This window comes from Cyrtonyx montezumae, unplaced genomic scaffold (assembly GCF_038088225.1).
Source record: "Cyrtonyx montezumae isolate F1298 unplaced genomic scaffold, pur_monq_1.0 scaffold_0, whole genome shotgun sequence".
Classification (NCBI taxonomy): Eukaryota; Metazoa; Chordata; class Aves; order Galliformes; family Odontophoridae; genus Cyrtonyx; species Cyrtonyx montezumae.
In genome coordinates, this window is record NW_027071824.1 from 46,162,477 (window position 1) to 46,182,795 (window position 20,319).

At 34.5% G+C, this 20,319-nt stretch overlaps 1 protein-coding gene across 3 annotated transcripts in view; it reads left to right on the plus strand.

Moving 5' to 3' along the window:
* Window positions 1-18,577, plus strand: part of TRDN (triadin) — a 209,831-nt gene extending 191,254 nt beyond the window's left edge. For all 3 annotated transcript variants that reach the window (XM_065734365.1, XM_065734358.1, XM_065734367.1), the window contains exons 35-38: window positions 1,592-1,627; window positions 2,310-2,354; window positions 3,328-3,375; window positions 17,650-18,577. In XM_065734365.1, the coding sequence (XP_065590437.1) occupies window positions 1,592-1,627; window positions 2,310-2,354; window positions 3,328-3,375; window positions 17,650-17,792 (272 nt within the window). In that variant the 3' untranslated portion in view covers window positions 17,793-18,577. The remainder of the gene's footprint in view (window positions 1-1,591; window positions 1,628-2,309; window positions 2,355-3,327; window positions 3,376-17,649) is intronic.
* Window positions 18,578-20,319: the final 1,742 nt, after the last annotated feature.

A 20,319-nucleotide genomic window follows, 5' to 3' on the forward strand; every position in this document is an offset into this window, starting at 1 on the left:
TGGGGAAAGAGCATAAGCAGCTATAACCTTGTGTGCATGTTTAAAAAGAACTCTCAATATTCACTTGCCTAAAAGCTTTGATTGGTATAGTGTTTTCATTTGCAGGAACTATTGCATGCTTGATTATGGTACTTCAAAGAGTGGGGCTCTTAGCTTTCACTGTGAAATCCTATGTTCATACTCACAGTTAAGACATATTTCATTGCAAATTAATATCCCACTAAAAAGTTGCAGATAAAAGAGATCTATTTAAATGGTTACTTTCCTGGAGGAAAAAAAAAACAAACAAAAAACTATGGCATTAAGCCTCATATTCTTTTCCTTCCCTCTTCATGCTCATTTCTGACTATTTTCCTGTATAGTCAACAGGTGAAATCCTAATAATAGGTCAATGTTACATTTTTCTGCTATGTCTTGTAGAAAGAAATAATGAACATACCAGTTTTGAAGAATATAAAATGTTCATCAACAGTGAACAATGCTGATATGAACCAGCACTGGTAAACTGACAGCACTGCAGCTGTACTGTTCTCTATCACAGTATGCTTTTATCAGTTGATTATTTTATTTTCATTGTTCTGTATCATGTTTTTGGGAAGATACACATAGATGATAAGCACTGAACAAGCTAGCATTAATCAGATGACACAGGCACCAGAAGACATTGAAGAAATTCTTATTAGAAGCAGTTGGGCCATATAAAGTAAAAATGAACACTTTGAAAACAGCCTGCCAGTTTTCTGCTGTAGTCAACCAGGAATAATGAAATGGTTTCAGGCACCTTCTAGCAATACATCTTACCTAATTTCAGTCAGTCTGCCTTGTTGAATGGAATCACAGACCAACCACTCTTGTTTGGACACTAGAGAAAAGGATGTCAGAACGAAAAAACACATTTTCTAAGTGAATGTACAGTTTAAGAAAAATTAAATAAGTCAAATAAATAAGAATCTATTTCTTCATGACTTCTGAATGGTCATACCTGGCAGTACTGAATGTACATCTAGCTCCAAGTCCTGATGTTTGTTTCAGGCAATTACAGTTCTCAGGGAAAGATAGTAAGAAAAAAGCAGTAGGCAAAGGGATCCTTCCCTGGTGCATTTTTGGCAATGAACAGTTAGGCAATATTAAGAACGTTTCCAAAGGCTGTTCAGAAAGCCCAGAGCTACTGCTACCACTGGGGTAAGAGCCATTATTGTAGTATTAGATTCATTGTATATATGCCATGAGACACATTTAGCCCAGTTATTATTCCAGGAAAATTACTAAGGAGGTCGGCTGTGTGCAATGTGCTTACTATGAGAGCCTTATATTTTAGACTAGATATGAAGAGGAAATATTTTGATATGAGAGCGATGAGACACTGGAACAGATTACCCAGCAAGTTTGTGAATGCCCCCTCCCTGGAAGCATTCAAGGCCAGGCTGTATGGGACTTTGAGCAACCTGGTCTAGTGGAAGGTGTCCCTGCTTATAGCATGGAGGCCAGAACTAGATGATCTTAAAGGTCTCCTCCAACTCAAACCATTCTATGATTCTTTTATATTTCTGATAGCTTTCACTTAATGTTCTTTCCTTGCAACTCTTTCTAGCCCCGAAAAGAAGAAAGACATCTAAGGAAAAAGAAGGTAGGAAGTTACTCTGTGTATGCATATATGTGTAGATGGAAGATTGCAAGGATGATCAGAGGGCTGGGACACCTCTCTTATGACGACAGGCAGGAGTTGAGCTTGTTCAGCCTAGAGAATAGAAGCCTTTGAGGAGACCTCATTTGAGCCTTCCAATACTTAAAGTGAGCTTATAATCAGGGGAGGGACAGACTTTACATTGTCTGGTAGTGATAGGACAATGGGGAATTAATTTAAAGTAAAAGAAGTGAGATATAGTTCAGATGTTAGGCAGAAATTCTTTACTTAGAGACTGGTGACACACTGGAATGGGTTTCTCAGAAAAGATGTGGATACCCTGTACCTGGAAGTGTTCAAGACAAAGTTGGATGTGGCTGGACAGCCTGATCCAGCACTTGACTTAATGGTTTGCAACCCTACCCATGGCAGGGGGCTTGGAATTAGCTGCCATTAAAAAGATGCCTCTTCGAACACAAGCCTGTCTATGACTCTATGATCGTATAATACCATCAGATCATAATTTTACATGTATTTATACATTAAAAACCTCCTAAAAATTAAAAAAATATGTATTAATTTTAAAAGAATTGTACTTGAAAAGTCTAGGTAATAATCTATAAAGAATTAAAATTAAAATTAAATTACAACCTTGAACTCTGTTACCTTTCCTTTTTCTGCCTAGAAAAAGCAACTGAGAAGAAACACCTGAAAGATGAAAAACACAAAGGTAATAAAGGGATGAAAATCTCTGCAAACATCAGCTTTTTTCAGGAGATTGTAAAGAGGAGTTTTGTTAGCATGGGTACAAGTACACCAAAATGATGAAATTACTTGGAGAGCCCCAGTAACTAAATGTCTGATGGCTCCCCTAGTTTTCAGCATCAAGTATTACATCTCTATGTCCAGTCTGGCTGCAGCAGTGCCCTGCCTGTGCTCCCAAAGCTGATACATCATTAGCTGATCTGCTGGGTTCTCTGGTCTATGTTCTCAGTCATTCTGAAAATATGCCCATTGGTGTGGTGCATTGTTCATTTCCATAGCTTATGTGATCCTTTAGATCACTCACATCATATTGTAGAATAACTATGTTGATAACAGGACACACTTTTTTTGAGTGTTGTATACTTCATGGTCATTTATATTCTGACTAACATTTGCATAAAGCACCGCCCTGATTATTTCTCTATAGTAACAGAAATTATTTGTGCTATACCTCTGAAGATAATCAATAGTAATATAACATTAATACATTTTAAGTTAGTGGTTTATGACACAAACATGCTTTTTACATTTGCTAAAGGTGATGAGATTTTCACAAAAGGGAACATTTTAAGCCAGATCTGCATGTGTTAGTCTTCAAGAACAACTAGGTGCTATGTATGTTGAATACTTGTGTATGCCACTTGCATAAGTCACTTGCATATAGGGATTGTACACTGAAATCTTGGAATCTCAAAGAATAACAGATGCTTAATTATACTAGCGCAGGTCTACTATACTAGCATCTAGAAACAGTCTGCTTCTGTGGGTTTACTAAATATATAGTTTCTATGCTTATAGAACTTCAGAAGTCATATTTGAAGAACAGTTGGGTTCATGCCACTACATATTTCAACACCAGGATGTTTCTTATTGCAACTCAATTAAATGTTTTGTCCTGAAACAGAATGCTAATTCATGATTTATGTTTTGTTCTTTAGGAGCTCCGCCAACAAAAGAAGATCCAAAACACCACAACCTGACGTCAGGTATAAAGTTTTCCTTCTTTTTCATAAAAGTTCCTTTTCCTTTCCAGCATGTTCCTACTGCTGTTGTAAGGGATGTCCCTCCTACAGTATTCTCATATCTCTCATTCAAGTTAAGGCAACATAATATGAGGCAAACAAATAAATAAGACCCATAAATATTATCTCTATGGAAAAAAATTGCATTGTTTTTTGATTTTAATAAACTTCTAAATAAATAGGTAGCTAATTATAAACCAAGTGACATATAATTAGTTCTGCAGTAATTTGTTTCAATAAGCATACACTCCTCATAGAAAACCTGTTCCATAGCAAAAGCACATTATGAGGACTATGCTCCATTTTTTTTCTTTTTTACAAAAATAAATATTGTCTTTTCTCATACTCCCATCCTCACCACAAAAAAAAGGTGAATAAGAGTAGGGCATCTGAGAAGGACATCTCCTCGCATTGCATTATCCATTACCTCTATATTTTTCCTAGTTTAAGATAAGAATAAAATTACATTCCAGATACTTGACTGGTATAAATGGATCCCTTCAGCTTCAGTGGAATTGCACTGATTCATGCTTGACAAGGATCCAGGTCATTAATCTCGCCTGTGAGATGTGAATTGTGTAAAACCAAAATATGAACTAAATATTAATATGAATCTTCCTGGTGAAAGTTTGTTGTTCTTAGATAGTTGAGAAAATGATTTCATCTCAAATAATCTGTATTGCTTTGTTGTATGTTGTTTGTATGCTTTTTTTTCTTCGTGCTTACTGTAGTCAGAATGTTTTACAACCCTATATATATGATAAAAAATGTGTGATGCATATGTAGATATATTTATGTACCTAAATAAATATGTACCTACGTTTTTTAAATATAAATATTTAATAGTCCTAAAAAACATAGCTAAGTGCAAAACAAACACAGTGCAATCAAACATCAAGGGAAAGAAAATGTGAATGAAATGTAAAGATCAGGCACCCAAATGATAGTATATTTACATTAAAATACTTGCACACATAGCTCACAAGAATTTATTGTACGAGTGCTGCAAGATTTTTATATAAGTGTAGCTTAGCTTAGACTTTTATATCTTTTTTTTCCCTGATAGTGAATGCATGCAGTTTTAGAGCCAGGTATAGAATTAAATTTCTTTTAATATACTAATAATTCTGTGATTGACCAATACCAATACAGTACATAGACTCTATGCTAAAAGTCATAGTCATTCTAATAATATAGTACTACTCACAACAACTAACAAGTGTTAAGTGAATTAAAGCAGAGATCATTTTCTTCTAGAGTAGAACTACAAGTTCAACATACATGCTAAAACTTACTACCTCATCTTCTGCGCACCAAGCACCTGCAAAGTTTACATCATTCAAAAACTGTTTTCATTTACAATAATTGCTGTTATTGTTTAGTCTAATTATATTCTACTGTTGTGCAACTGACTGTATGTTTCCTGCATCATAAATAACTCTATGCATACAGACCTATGCATACAGGCTTTACAACATAACTTTACATCACATTATCTTCTTTGTCCACTAAATAGAATAAGCATGTGGGTGAAAAGTTTCCAAAAGAACATCACCGTTTGTTTCTTTTTCTTTTCAGTGTTGTTCTCTCGTATTTGCTCAATTTGAGAATTTAAAAGTCGAGACCGAATTCTAGGTCATGTACCCTTGAAGTTGATTTACTTTTCCTGTATTGTTTGAAGATTTAGACAATGAGTTTTCTCCATTACACTGAATAGTAGTAATACTTTCTGATGACAAATAGAAATAGATTGTACATTCAGAGCTAATCTAAAAATTTAAATAGTAAATCTCCTTTCCGCTTTGGAAAGCTGAATAGATTAGATTCACATGTGCTTAGATTTTGATCAGAGTCCTTCAGCCTTTTCCTGGTATTATAAAGCAATCAGATAAAGTGAAATAAGCAATTTAAAAAGCTGAATATATCTTCAATTTCAGAAAGTTCCACATTTAGACAGAATTTTAAGCAGCTCTGTACCTTTCATATAAGCAATGGTGATACGTACAGTAGACACTAAATTTCTCTCCCCTGTAGAGCTGTAAGAAATTGCTTAAAATTCTTTCCCCTTCTTTCTTCTGTCCAAAATGTCAAAAGCGACATCTGTGCTCAGAATGAAACTTAGGCACTAGTTTTTCTTTCTGCCTTACAACAAATTTAATCACAAGCAGACAGAAGCAGATTTTTTGACATTTGGAGTAAAATTTGACATGTGTACTTTAATTTTGTGATGAAAGTTGTCCTCCATATCCTTTATATGAACAACTGTATACTTTGAATAAGCTCTAATTTGTTTCAATGCAAACATCAGAGTATGAAAATTTAAAGTAACCAATAGTTGATTATGTTTATTGCAATTGCCATTTAACTGTCCTTGTGGCTGAAAGCCCAGGAAACAGTTTCTTTCATTTGTCACAATGTTATCTAAAGAGATTGACTTTTATTTTTTTGAGCTGTTATCTTCAACAACAGATGGGCAAATATGGCAAAATTAAACAGAGGCAGTGATGAAAGAGTATGAAAAGTGAGAAATAATGAGATTGATTCTAAACCTATAGAAAATGATTAAACTATATATATATATATATATACATATATATATACATATACATATATGTATTTATTTTTTTAAGGCAAATAGAAATCAAATTAGTCATGTTAAATTCCCCAGCATCCTGTGTTACACAATTCATGTATCTACCCTTGTGAATTGTGAGAGGTTTAAAGTTTTTTGGACGTAAGATCTTCTATCCTATGAACTCCCAAGTCTAGTCAAAGATGTAAATCTGGGAAAATTAAACTTACCATCAGGGACAGTTGAAACCTCCTTTATTTGAATATGTTACACTATCTCTTCTATGAAAGAAGCATTTCTCAGATTTATTCTCTGCTTCTGCAGTGATAGAGACCAACACTGTTTCTCAGATGTTTTCCAGCATAAAAAGGAATAATTTCATCATATTATCAGCAAAAGATTGTACATGAAAACCTCATTTTTTTTATTATTTAACTGTCTTTCACTTTTTGTATCTCTGTAACAAATTATCCAATTCAAATCTCATCTCCAAATTTCAAAAAAAAAGAAAAAGAAAAAGAAAAAGAAAAAGAAAAAGAAAAAGAAAAAGAAAAAGAAAAAGAAAAAGAAAAAGAAAAAGAAAAAGAAAAAGAAAAAGAAAAAGAAAAAGAAAAAGAAAAAGAAAAAGAAAAAGAAAAAGAAAAAGAAAAAGAAAAAGAAAAAGAAAAAGAAAAAGAAAGAAAAAAAAAGAAAAAAAGAAAAAGAAAAAGAAAAAGAAAAAGAAAAAGAAAAAGAAAAAGGTGAAAGTTTTATTAAATGTGAAATTTAATGAGACCTTTAAGGATGTTTCAGCAGTGCAGAGGGGTCATAAACTTGTCAGCAGTGCAATATATAAGATTTTTTCTCACTGATCAATATTTTCACAGAGAATGAGATTACATTCTTTTTTTTCTTTTTCACTGACATAAAGCATTTTGAGACTCCATATTTGGAATATGGTTTATTTCATCATTATGGAAATGCACTCTGTTAATTATGGAGATGCACTCTCTTAATATCATTAAGCACAAACATATTTGTTATGCCCTATAAAATATGATAATTGACCTACTATAAATTAAAAAAATTGTAGTCAGAAGAGAAGACAAGATAGATGGCTCTTATCTAAATGAGAAACTCATCATCCTGATGAACTGTCTATTTTCTACTCTGCTTACCCTCTGCATAGTTCATATATCTCAGGGGTATGATGATTCCAGTATTCTGTCAGTAGCTTCTTTCAGAACTTCATCTGCACAAACTCACTCTCTCAAAGCTGATCATTTGAATACAACTTCTTCAGAGAAGCTCCAAAAATATTGAAAAGATTAAATCTTTTCTTAAAATATAAGAAACCACTAATAGCTGCATCTCTGAGGGTAATAATGAAAACAGTAGTAACATCCTTGAAAATAACATGAATTAGAAGTTTAACATTTTTTTCCTCACTAGAATTTGGCAATAAATCATTAATATTAATACTGAATTTCCTGAACATCAGAATGTATACCATTGGTGAGAAGACAACAGAAGGAACAGTCACCTTGAGGCTTTGTCAAAAACTTTTATGTAAGATCAGTGCCTATTCATTTACAAGACCTGTGTCTATGCAGATGTTCTCATGCAGCAAGATCTTCCTGGGGTCCTCATCATTCTTCACTGTAAGCATGCATTGTGATAGTAGAATAAGAAGCACATTAATCCTGCTGTCAAGAGAGTTAATGTAGAACACCCTCTCATCTTTAGGCATACATCTTTTAAAGACTAGCCATGAATGGTCCAATGTTAGGAATTTGTTAAGAACATGAGGTCCAAGACTGCCTATCCAAGTTTTCCAATAATTTGTTCTTAGTAATTCGACCATTCTGAACCTGACCATCAAATAAATAGCTGGGGACTGATTCTCAGTAGATTTCTCTAACTAGTGATATGGACAAATACTGTGTGTTAATAAGAAAAAGTTTAAGGAGTTAAATCGTGCAAAATGTTTGAGTGATCACTTATTACAAACTTTGATTTAAACTGGTTGAACTTATTTGGAACTGAATTGAAGACAAATTCACTGGGCCTGCTTTACATCTCAATGAATTCCCACAGAAATTTCTGTGTGGTTCTAATTAATCCATTTTAAAAGTTAACTTAAATTAATATTCCTGATCTAGAAATTCGTATACTGAGGAAATATCAGACATTGGCATAGGTAAACTGAAAGCTTTCTGATCTGATTGGAAGCTAATTACATGTCACTAGAAAGGTGTAGTTTGCAATGAGTTTTAAATTCAAAATCTGTAAATACAAACCACAAATAGGAAAAGCGTTCATTTTTACTTTAATTATAAGCTTTCATATAGCCTCTCTGCATATTGATATTGTAATCCAAGTTAAGTAATAGAAAGGGTAAGTTTTCTTTTTTGAAATAAACAAATTCATGAGGGCTATCTAGAAGTACTTTGGGTTTATGCTGCTCCTACTACACCAGGATATCTATCCTGACCTCTGAACTAACCTCTTTTTTTAAGTTTGGCTGAGTTTGTCAGTTCCATTACCTTACCTTGAATTTATTTGTTGTCGGGACTTGTTTACAATTAGGAATTTCTGTCCTAATTAAGCTGACAGTCTTTCAGAGTCCTCTTATCTGGAGACATTCAACTTCATACCTCTTCCTATGAGAGCAGTAGGGCTACAAAATTGCAGAATAATATGAGCAGGACACCAGCTGCTTGTTCCTTTTGCACTTACACCATCCCAGATCCATTGACAGAAGAGTGTTATGTAGTACTGCAGAATAATAGACCAGATTAATCCACTTGATCTGAAGGCCTGGGTTTGACCAGAGACAAAAATCCACAGACAAAATCCTTCAAAAAGCCATTGGGAAAAAAAAAAAAAAAAGTAGAAATTATTCTGGTCTAATTCTTATGCTACCAGTCACAACTTGTAATGAATGCTATTGCTTCTTGTAGCTCTTGTAACTGAACAGCACTAAATTTAATACCTAAAAGAATTTGCAATCCATAATGAAGAGATATTTTTGTAGTAATTGGGAACTAGTTTCTGGAGACGATTTCAAAGGTAGTGTGGTTGTTCAATCTGAATGGTGTTCAAAGTGTCTATAGTCCATTCAAAATCTTGATGAACAAGCTTCATTTGATCTCTTCCATAACACTTGATAATGTGTCCCCCAACTGGGAATAGATGCTTACATTAAAAGGGAAATAGTAAAATACTTCCAGGGAAAATACAAAGTGGTAACTTTGCAAAATGAATCCAATTAGTGTTATTTATGCCTACTGGACAATGATTTTAATTCCCTCTTCTTAACCAGGTCAAAAAACTTCACTAAAATTAAACTAAGTAACTAAATTTGCGTCAAGTTAAAAGGAAAAAAGTTGAAATGTATCTCAGGATAAATCTCAGGGTGGTTTTGCCAAAAAGCAAATTTTTACATATACTATCTTAATGTTCCCCAATGCTAAGTTGTTTTTGTCTTTTTTGTTTAAGTGATATATGTATCTTCTCAAATTACAATTCAAGAAAAGAATACTTATTATGTATTTCCATGATGCGTCTCATGAAAGCAAAGTTCTGTATAAAGTGAACTCCAAATTTTTCTGAGCCAGAGGTTATTTTTTTTTCAGAGAAATGCCATGCTTACAATTTGTCTTCAGCTTTCAGAATGTAGTTCTTCCAAAGCCAAATTCCTTCTCTTTCAAATGAGACATTGCATTTTCAAGACAGAACCAACATCTTACTATTTATCAACATATAAATATTAGCTGAAAAATGATCATCTTATTGTTGAGTGTGAGTTCATGTTTCCAGGTTATCATTCGGATAGTCAAATTCAGTGGACAAACTATAATAATGTGGTGCAAACCTAGTGAGACCAAAGCTTTCAGCATATGCTGTGGAAGTTTAAAAGAAGGAAAGTTATTGAGTTTGAACATTTTAATGTTTTTTTCCCTTATCCTGCAACTGTGTGAATTCAAGATGATACATCTTTCATTGTAATGAGCTTATTCACCATTAGCACTGAGATAAGTGCATGTTCATACAAATTCCACTGTCAATGAGAGAATAACTTCCCCTGTGAGTTACACATCCCTACAAAATCAAAATTGCCTCCTAGCATTACTTCACGTGACTAGAACTAAACCCAGAAGGCAGTGTCCAAAAGGCTAGTGTTAAATAGGATGAATTTCGGCCTGTTAGAGCTGCATGCCTACATCAGCATTTAAGTGCTGTCTCTTTCCTGAATATTTAGTGTCATTACAAAGCAGTACTGATTCCAGGAAAAAGTTCTTACCAAAGAAGATAAATATGTATTCAGAATACAATTCTAAACATAACCAAATAAAAGTTTATTTAATTAAGATTTGAGTAAGAATGTTGACTTAAAAAATAAATAGTGTTAAAATATCAATTTTAATTTAATTAGCTGTTTTAATGTGAACTTTAAAGTTCACTATGTTTGGATTTTTTTATTGATTTCGTATATCAACCTTCTAGTGACTGATAGCTCTTTAGAAACAACAGTTTTAAGGCAATATGTTATAACTTCATTAGTTCTACATGTTGACAGATGTCAACATGTCACGTGATGTCAACATGCTAAAGGTACATGATCAGCACACGGTACATCCTATAAAAATACTGTTGTATTCTATTAGGCAATATCAATGACATCCAATCCTATATTGTAGTCCACAAATACCACTGCTGTCTGACGTAAGCAACACTGCAGACTATGAAAAAAAATCAACAAATCTTGATAGACTTTGAGTCAGACCGGCATTCAGTTATGGGCATTCTGTAAATGATTTCACTAGTTTGCTCCCACCTTTTGCTAATTAAACAGATAGTAGCAGAACCAGACTTCCTTGAAAACTTAATGATAGCAGAACTGTAAGGAACGTGAGCCACTCTGATCTTAGGATTTTATGTATGCTTTCACTGTGTTGTTTGTCTTTTTTTCTTTTTTCTTTTTTCATTTTTTCCTATCTAATTAAGGAAAATATGACAGGGAGTGAACTCCCAGTGCTACTGATTTCATAGTAATTTTCCTGATGAGTTGAAGCCACAAGGAATGGGCCAGTCTTCAGAGCCTTTTTGAGCACTGTTAAACTGTTCAACACTCTGAGAGAAAGTGTAACTGTTTTGCCTTCTGCAAAATGCTAGCAACATTGAACAGGTACTTGTCAGCTTGTCAGGAAGCTTCACCCCAGAGGGCAAACATTGGCCACTGAAGCACATTGCCTTGTTATGTCATCTTGGAGATTCTAGATTTGGCTGGAAGAGCTAAACTGCATTATATTGCAGACCAAGAATTTTGAATGCAGCTTTGAGGGCTACTTTCTGATCATTTCTTCCTATTCAAGATACAAAATGAGATGCCAAAAGGCGTTCATGTGTATTTGGTCCTCTGCATAGACACATAGCATTCAGGTTGGGTACTGGGAGAAATGTGAACATGGGAATTCCTGATGTTTAGCAAAGATTCCACACCACTTCCCTCCTTCCACTGCCCCTGTACTTTCTCTGGTCCCCAAGGTGTGATCTTACTGAACCGTTAAAGGAAAGAGCCCAAACTATTTGACACAGGATGCAGCAGATTAAGGAAGTGGGGAGAAATTCTCCTCTTCCTTTTTCTTTCTTTAGGGGAAAAAATAAAAATAAAAATAATTGTTCATCTCTCAAGTCATTTGAATAAGTTTTCATTGTTTGTGTGTGGTTCAGTTTTGATTGCTGAAGAAAAACACACTATGTGCATTCCTCAAAACCAATCCGAGAGATACTACTGCAGTTCGTAATACTCTCCTTTTATTAAGTTTTGCTTACTAATAAGTTGTTTCTAATGCTATGATTCCATGATGTTTCTTCAATTTGTTTTATTAATTTAACTACCAAACAATTTAAGAAACTTGATTCAATCTAGAAAGCACCAGTAATAAAAATTCTTCCCTCACACATTTTCTGTAATTTTCCTGCTATTACAAACCCACAATAGCTAAAAGTTATTGTTTTTAACGAATATTTTCTTTGGTGACTTTACATAAAATGAGTTATTTAAGCCTTGTTGAAATGGGACTTTTAACATTGTAAAATGTAAGTGTGGACACATTTACTTTCTCTAGCATTAGTAAATTTTATTTCTCTCTTACTATCTACTCACTTTCCTTTCAACATTTTTAAAAAAGACTATCTCACTTAAAAAAAAAAAAGATAGAAAAAGAAAAAAGGAATTACCATAATTCCTTACACAAAACTCCCATTTTTTGTTTGTGCACATATTTAAATGTTAGCTTTGTAGATACAAAGCTGTTCCTAAGTAGTTTTCTTCAAAAAGATTCTAAATTAGAACTATATCTTTGTACTAGCTAAACAGAAATTTTCATGAGAGTTCTCATAAAATCCCTGGACATTCCTGTAGTTTAAATATGTTCCCAACTAGATTGTAACTAGCTGATGAAGAAGTTAAAAGTGTTTCCATCTTACGCCCCAAACCAGAAGTTGCATAAGTGGAGCTAGAGCCTGTCACGCTCTAGACATTCAGGACCAATAGGCTCGAATTCAAACTCTTTGTTAGAGACTTCTAGCACCTTCACTTAAAAGTGCCAATCACATCTTTAAAATGAATAAATCAGTGCCTAACTGAAACTGAGCTTTTATACCACCTCTTCCACTACAGCATACATTTAATTAGCTAGCTGATGTTTTTCAGATTTTGTTCTGGTGACTGTGTTTCTCTTGTAGAGCTTTCCTCGTCCAGATTTGTCACAGAAGGGCACTTCTTATAGAAGACTACCTTAATCTCTTTGTATGGAAAGTCTTTCTGGTGATCTATTCAGATTTAAAATTCCTCTTTTTCCCAGCAGACTCTTAATCCTCATTCCAGTTGAGAGAGGTTTTGGGTCTTACTGTCTATCAGTGTCTGCTTTCTCATGCTTTGCACATTTAAAAGTCTCAGAGACAATATTATTCCCTAACAGTAAACAGACTGTTAAACAATATAACCTACTTACTGCAAGTAAAAACAAAACAAAACAAAACAACAACAACAAAACACTACCACCTCTTAAGCAATATTAAAACTCTAGAGTAGAGCTTTCTCAAACATTTATTCTAACATTCTATAAAGATTCATATAAGTTGATGACTTCCATCATACACAGGTAGATTTAACTCTTCACTGCTTTTGCCAGAGATGAGACACTGTGTAATCAGTCTGTCTAGGAAGGTAAGAGGATTTTGAATGGCACTGTAAGAGTGTCTATAGGAGATATGTTATGTGTACATACTTTGAAAGTTAAATCTGACTGTGGGAAGTAATATTTCTGTACTCCTCTATGCTTATTCTCAGCCAAGTCAATTCTGGTGTTTTGGGTTTTTGTTTTTGTGTTTTTCTTTTTTTTGCCTTTGCCCAATATCTGGAAACAAATTACTATCTAAATTCATAGTTTAACTGTTCTTGTGGTCTTGGGAACATCTTTGTTCTCTTACAATGAGACATGTTTCAGCTAATGGACTTCTGCTTGTCACCTATTCCAAACAGCTGGTTTAAATAACTGGCTTAATCAACAACAAATAGTATGAAATTTGCATTCTAACTCTCTAAATGTTAATTTAATCAAATAAAAGCCAAATACATATCGTTGAACAACCGTGGCATTCAGGAGAAGTACCTGAGGACTTGCAAAAAGTAAATGGCTGAATAGCACACCCCACAGTGTGGTGATCTGTGGTACCAAATTGGAGACCAGATAGCAGTGTACCACACTCCCAGGACAGTATCAGGAGGGGAGTTTCACTGGGGTGGTACACCTGTCAAAATGTAAGTTTAGGGACACCAGAAACCACCTGTGGAGCAGAAAAAAGCTCACTTGTACTTGATTTTCAGTATGCATGCAGATCATGAAAGTGAGATTTGTGATCATTTTTATTTTGGGTATTTTAAGCAGGACGCATCAGAGAGTGAGCACAGGGGTCAATTCTCTTTAATGTTTTCATTAATTATACTGATGATAAGGCAGATTATACTGCATGAAGTTTGCAGATGATACAAAATTAGGAGCTGTGGATACTCCAGAAGGTTGTGCTGCCTTTTTATATTCAGCATTAGCACAGGCACATGTAGTTTACTGTGTCCAATTCTGGGCTCCCCAGTACAAGAAAAATGTGAATTTACTGGAGAGAATCCAGCAAAGGGTAATGAAGATGAAGTACTAGAGTAACTCTTTAGTAAGAAAAGGCCTCATATATGAATGCCAGCATTTTTCCCCTTCTGATGATGAACTGAAAGATCAGAATAGTGCTCTTGCAATAGTCCTCTCACATTTCTTTAAACCATCTTTCAGTGTGGTATGCATAGCTATGTAATGTGCTTTACATTTTCTCTTGATCAGCACAAAACAGCTTTGCATAAACCCCTAATCCAAGGTTTTGGTGTTTATTTCTTTGCTTTCTGGAACTCATCTTGGCTGTTTCCACTTCCAGTTGATTTCTAAGAAAAAGTTATTTGAAAAAAAAGTTCAAATTTTTCTCCCTCCATAAGGGAAAAAAAACTTGCTCTTTCCTTGAAGAAAAAGACAAGCAAAGGCAAAAAACCTTCTTTTCCAGTTTACCAAAACAAAATCAGTCATATAAATCAAGTCCTGGCTTTAGCTGCAACTTGTCACATTAACTTTTCTAGATTTTTCCAACATTTACTTTTTTTTTTTTTTAGCTTGTTTCCCCAGTAACACTCCTAAGGAAAAATCAGTAACTATATGAATTCTCATAAATTACATCCTATTCAAAATCATAAAGCCAGAAATAATATTTTTTCCTCTGATAATCTGAGAAAAGAATTATAATGTTAAGCCACATTTAGTTGCTACTGTTCATCTCTTTTTTATAATTTTTGCCCTGAAGATATGAGACAATACATTAGAATTGGGAACATTCTTCAGTTTAAAAAACACATTCTGTATTCATATTTGATGTGGGAATTATAAAAGCAGAAGGGGTTACATTTGTAGTCATCTTTGCTTGCCAAAATTCAATTTGTTCTCCTGGCTATGGTGCATAATAACAATGCTGCAGATTCTGATACAGACATAGTTCCATAGATGTTGGCATTTGTTTGAATAACATTTTTATCTGCATGTTTTGCAGCTCAGGTTTGCATGATAAAGCAGCCTAAGAAAGACAACATTAAAGAGAAACAGTGGAAAAGCACAAAGCAAAAAGTATTCTGGAAACATTTCCTACTGTAAAGATTGCTCCTGTATAAGTGACTGGCTTTGTTTTATATACTTAACTTGACAAAAAAAAAAAAAAAAAGGAAAAAAAAACAAACAATGAGGAGCAGGTGTGTACTGGGTGTACTAGGAAATCTAACAAGTACAAAAATCTTTTAACAATTTGAATACCATCCAAAAAATTCCCTCTTTATAAAATACTGTGCTGTCAGGCATGCTATAATTATGATATATATAAACATGTTTCAAATGCTTCTTCAGGACTATGTGAATGTGTGAAAGAGTTAAATTTTGCATTCTGACTGTATGCACAGTTATTTTTGAAATGATTTCTACTGTCCTTAAATATTTACTGGTATTTATTGAGGCTAGCAAGTGCATGATGCCCTACTTTCTGCCTTCATAGAGAAGAGAGAACAGGCTATTGAATTTTTCTTATTTTCATAGCCATTAGAGGAGCAGAAATTATTAGAGGATTAGAAATTGTTTCCATTTAAGAAGAGAAATGTGAGTTTTTAATTGGCAGTTTCTTTCCTATAAAATAATTCTTCTATCAAATCAACACTCAGTGGGAGACAATTTTATTCTTTCTTTTTTTTAAGTGAAACCTATTAAGAATTTTCTGGTAGAGAATTTTGATAGGAAAATACTGGTTTTAATCAAAGCATGTTTTGTTGAAATTTACTGTTTTTAACTAGCTTCACTTAGGAAAGATATCTTAGAGAATGGAATAAGCTAATATCACAGAAACCTCTTGGCCCAAGCAATTCCATACAGTAAACAAAGGCAGAGAATATAGCATTTAAGAGATGCTCAGAGCAGAGGGGACTGAGGGATGACCACATGGTGGCCTACAGCTCCTCGCAGGGAGCAGAGGGGCAGCACTGATCTCAGCTCTCTGGTGACAGTAGCACTACACAAGGGAACAGCATGGAAATGCATCAGGGGAGGGTCAGGTTGGGAGTCAGGGAAAGGTTTTTCAAAAGAGGGTGGTCAGGCACTGGGACAGGCACTAAGCCTGCTGGAACTGGACAACACAGTCATAGGATTTCTATGGTGGTCCTGCATTGAGCCAGGAGCTGGACTCTGATTCTTGTGAGTCTATTCCAACTCAGGATGCTCTAAGACTCTATGATTCCATGTTTCTACAAATGCCCTTATAAATGTCTATGGCTTGTCAGACCCTAGATGTGAACCTCAATCTCTATATTCTGACTGTGAGCTCTAATCAGGAGATAATTTCTCTAATCCAATTTTGTCATTTTAAAAGAAATCCTGGATTTGTCTTACAGAGGACCACAGTGGAAATACCAACAACCTGAGGGGAGAATTTGATTCTATTCTTAGATTTAGGGGGAAAGCAGTAAGTCATTATTAGATGAATCTAATTTCCAACATCACTTTTGAGTGTGCCTTTTAGATGGTAAATACTTACTCTTTGAATGAGTGAGGCAAGAAAACCACGGAAGATAAAATAATTGGATTGAACATACTAAAATTTCTGACACACAGCTCTATGTTCAACTATTTATTGTGACTTGGCAGTCAACAAATAAACCTTGCATTTAAGTTCATAACACAAGGGATCCTTGGAGTCCATCTCAGATAGGACCTCTCAAAATTAACAACTATTAATTTTTTTTTAATATGGAATAAGCAGCAGAGAAAAGAAATAAGCAGCAGAAAAATAATTTTATGATAACTTTTTCAGATGCCACTGCTCCTCCAATAATTTTTCCAAATGCATACCAGACCAATAGCTATCTTTTAAAACCTTGTCAGCATTAATTTCAGACTCCAAATCTCAGTTTCTCTGACAAATAAGGTCAATTTCTTTTGTGCTGAAAAGATGTGTTCTTGAAAACCTCTAAAACATAATGCATAGAAGTGTGACTATATAGAGTAGTGCTCAAAAATCAAAAAGGTAGAAAGTCACCATGATTTTGAAAGAGTAGAAGTGGCAGTGCCATTTATGATCCCCTTTTTCAGACCAATAGATATAGATATTCATCCAAGCACTAATAAAAATTGCCATTTTCACCAATTCATTGGAGTCCTATTGGAACTTCTCAATATATCTAATAGTGGTTGAGAAATACAAAATCAAGGAAATATACATGTGGCTTTCAGGAGTTTCCACTCAGCTATTCTAGAGCGTAATTATTCTGTGGAGAAAAAGAAAAGGCCTATAACTGAGTGGAATAATGGATTTAAATGCAAAATTGTCTACAGTTTCTAAACTTCTGCTACAAATATGTCATACTGAACTTTTCAGCTAAAATCTTGTTGGAATGTGGAATCTGCCTTGTGAGACAATAAAAATTTGTGTTGTTATAAGTGAGTTAATGGTAATGAATTATATGGTTGTTTTCTGAAATAATACAACAGGTACTCACAATCTCAGTTTGGAAACTATAAATGTTAACCATCTCTTCTTTGGTTTCCTAGCTCCTGTTCGCTACTTTCAGTGTGTTTTCATAAATGGACCTAATGGATTTGGACTGCAGTTTCCTACCAACCCCTCTTCAGACAAGGAAGAAAAGAGTCACTCAAAGACTTCCAAGAGAAAGACCAGGAAACCAGGGCAATAGAGAGACTGAGTCCTGTGATTGCTCACATTTTGCACAATATCTTTCCTGCTGAGGTCCACAGTAGTTACAGTGGTACTTGTCATTGCAAGAATGTGATCTACTTGGCACACGTACCTGGAAAAGTTTTCATGAGACATGAGCAAATTAAGCAGTAGTAAGCTGTGTTTGACAAAGGTAGAGAAGTAAAAGCATCCCATTTCTCATGGAAAGGCTGCTAACAAAGCACTGGCCTGATAGTGTGTGTGTGAGTGTGTGTGTGTGTGATTTCCTGCCTCTTATGCTCCTCCTGTTTTTCTTTACCTGCTCTGAATTAAAGTTGTCTGTTTTCCATTTAATCTTAACTAGGGAGTGAGAAGCTGAATGTAGCTTTTATATCAGCAACACTGCAAGACTACCTGCAATCCTAAATCACTTTTTCTTAAAGTTCAATCAAATTACTGACAAGAAAAAGCCTCACTAAATCATGAAAGTGTACCCTGCATTTGGTGCTATTTTTATGCCTCACTGACCAGTGTGGCTTGAAGCTCACACTTGCTATCAGCAGTTCAGCACACCACCAGTAAGTTGATTCTTCAAGTCACGCTAATGATAAATATTTCTGTTTAACCCAAAGCATTTAAAAGCACTGTATGTTTGTCCTGCCTGTTGGCATAATACAAATAGTTCACATTATAAAGCCCAAAGTGAGAAGAGAAAGTGAAACAAAATGGCAAAATTGAGAAAAATTGATGCTTTATCAACATGAAGATCCCAAGAAACAAGCAAAACAAAACAAAAAAATTTCCTGTGGGTAGATGAGAACAATTTGTAGCAAAATTGAGAATATATCAGTCAATCATATGCTATTAGCATAAGATGAAAAGCTGTGATGTATGATGCTGCTCACAATGTAAAACCAATTTAGATACCCAGGTATACATGCTAATTTGTTACAATTTCAGATTGATGAGAGGAAAAATATAAACAAAATCAGAAGCATATTTTGTAATCTGGGTAGCTGATTTTGCCAGAAGTAACTCCTCCCTATAGACAAAGTTTCTGAGCTATTAGTAGGACTTTTTTCGGAATACATCACTGTTGTTCAATTAAAGATGAGGACTGGAAGTAGATATGCCAATCTTCAACCTTCTTTTGTTCATTTATGTGGAAATAATGTATTAGTTACCTTAAGAAACTGATGGAAAGACATAAAATCCTTGTGAAGACCTATGACTGAAAATCAGCACCTCAATTGTCTACATATCTGACAGTGTAAATTGTTATGCATTTTTTCAAGGTGCTGTATGTTTACATTTAATATGTGAAATTTACAGAAGTGATCTCAGAGACATAGCTACCAGCTGAAGGAGCATGATGCTTGTTGTACTGATGGATACTTGTAGAATCTGATCATACCCATAACAATCTGTTAACAATCTATTTTCTGCCTAATTCCAGGCAATATCACCACTCTCCCCCATTCTCTCTCCCTGCCAACCTATTCATAGCTCGATTAAATAATTGACTCATGTGTTTCAGACAACTGAGTCCCTGACAAACTGATGCAATTCAGAGCACTTTGCTGCTGCACTGCTGGTTCAAGCTGGCGCTCTCTGTTTACTGATCATGGCCTTATGTGGACTCAGATGCAGTCCCATACTATAGAAGTCTTTTGCTGCAAAATCTGTGATTGCAGCAAGCAGTTTATACAGCAGTTTCTGAAAAGAGGTAGGAACATTCTCTAGGAGTAGCTCTTCCCACGTACATGGCAGATTTAAAAGTTCAGGGCTCCACTGTTACCTGTGAAATCAGTTTTGCAGATGTACCGGGATATAGAGCTGCTAGCAGAGAATATTTCATGATAAAATGTCACTTGTTACTTTTCTTTCAGTAGGCCTTTTTATATTTCCAGTGGGGTTTTTTTTCCCCAGTTTGTGATTATGTGTATATTATTATGGATGTTAGTGCCCTAGGCTTTTATTGTGAAAGCTGTCTTAAAATAAGATTATAACTTTCCAAAAATCACTTAATTTAGTTCAAGATTTGATGCAATTTCAGTAATCAAGGTGAGATTTATGTGCACTGTAAGCCTTCATTCTTTTCAACTTCTTTTACCACAGTCAATTCCATACACTGTGATTAGCCATAACCCTTCTTTCTCATTTGATTTGAGAGATGGCAAAGATATGTTCCACGTATCATTCCCATAATGTCTCAGTTATGCATCTGAGTGCTTTGGAAACGTAAATATTGAATATCACTGAATAAGTAATAAAAAATGAGCTATTTATTTTTCTTTCCTAGCACCAATCTGATTGCCTCTAAGAATAGATGAAACTCTCTATGTTGTGCTCTCAAAATGGCAAGCATTATTCTCTTTAAATTCAACTGGAACCTTTTAAAGAATTACTTGAATTGCATGGCTTTATTCAAGTTAGCCTGAAATATTTCAAAATTATATGCTGATTGTTATCTGTTTTGAGAAATAAAGAATATATACTGTCTTTCTATGACTGTTAGATTGTTTTTGTGAATGAAAAAGTGGAAG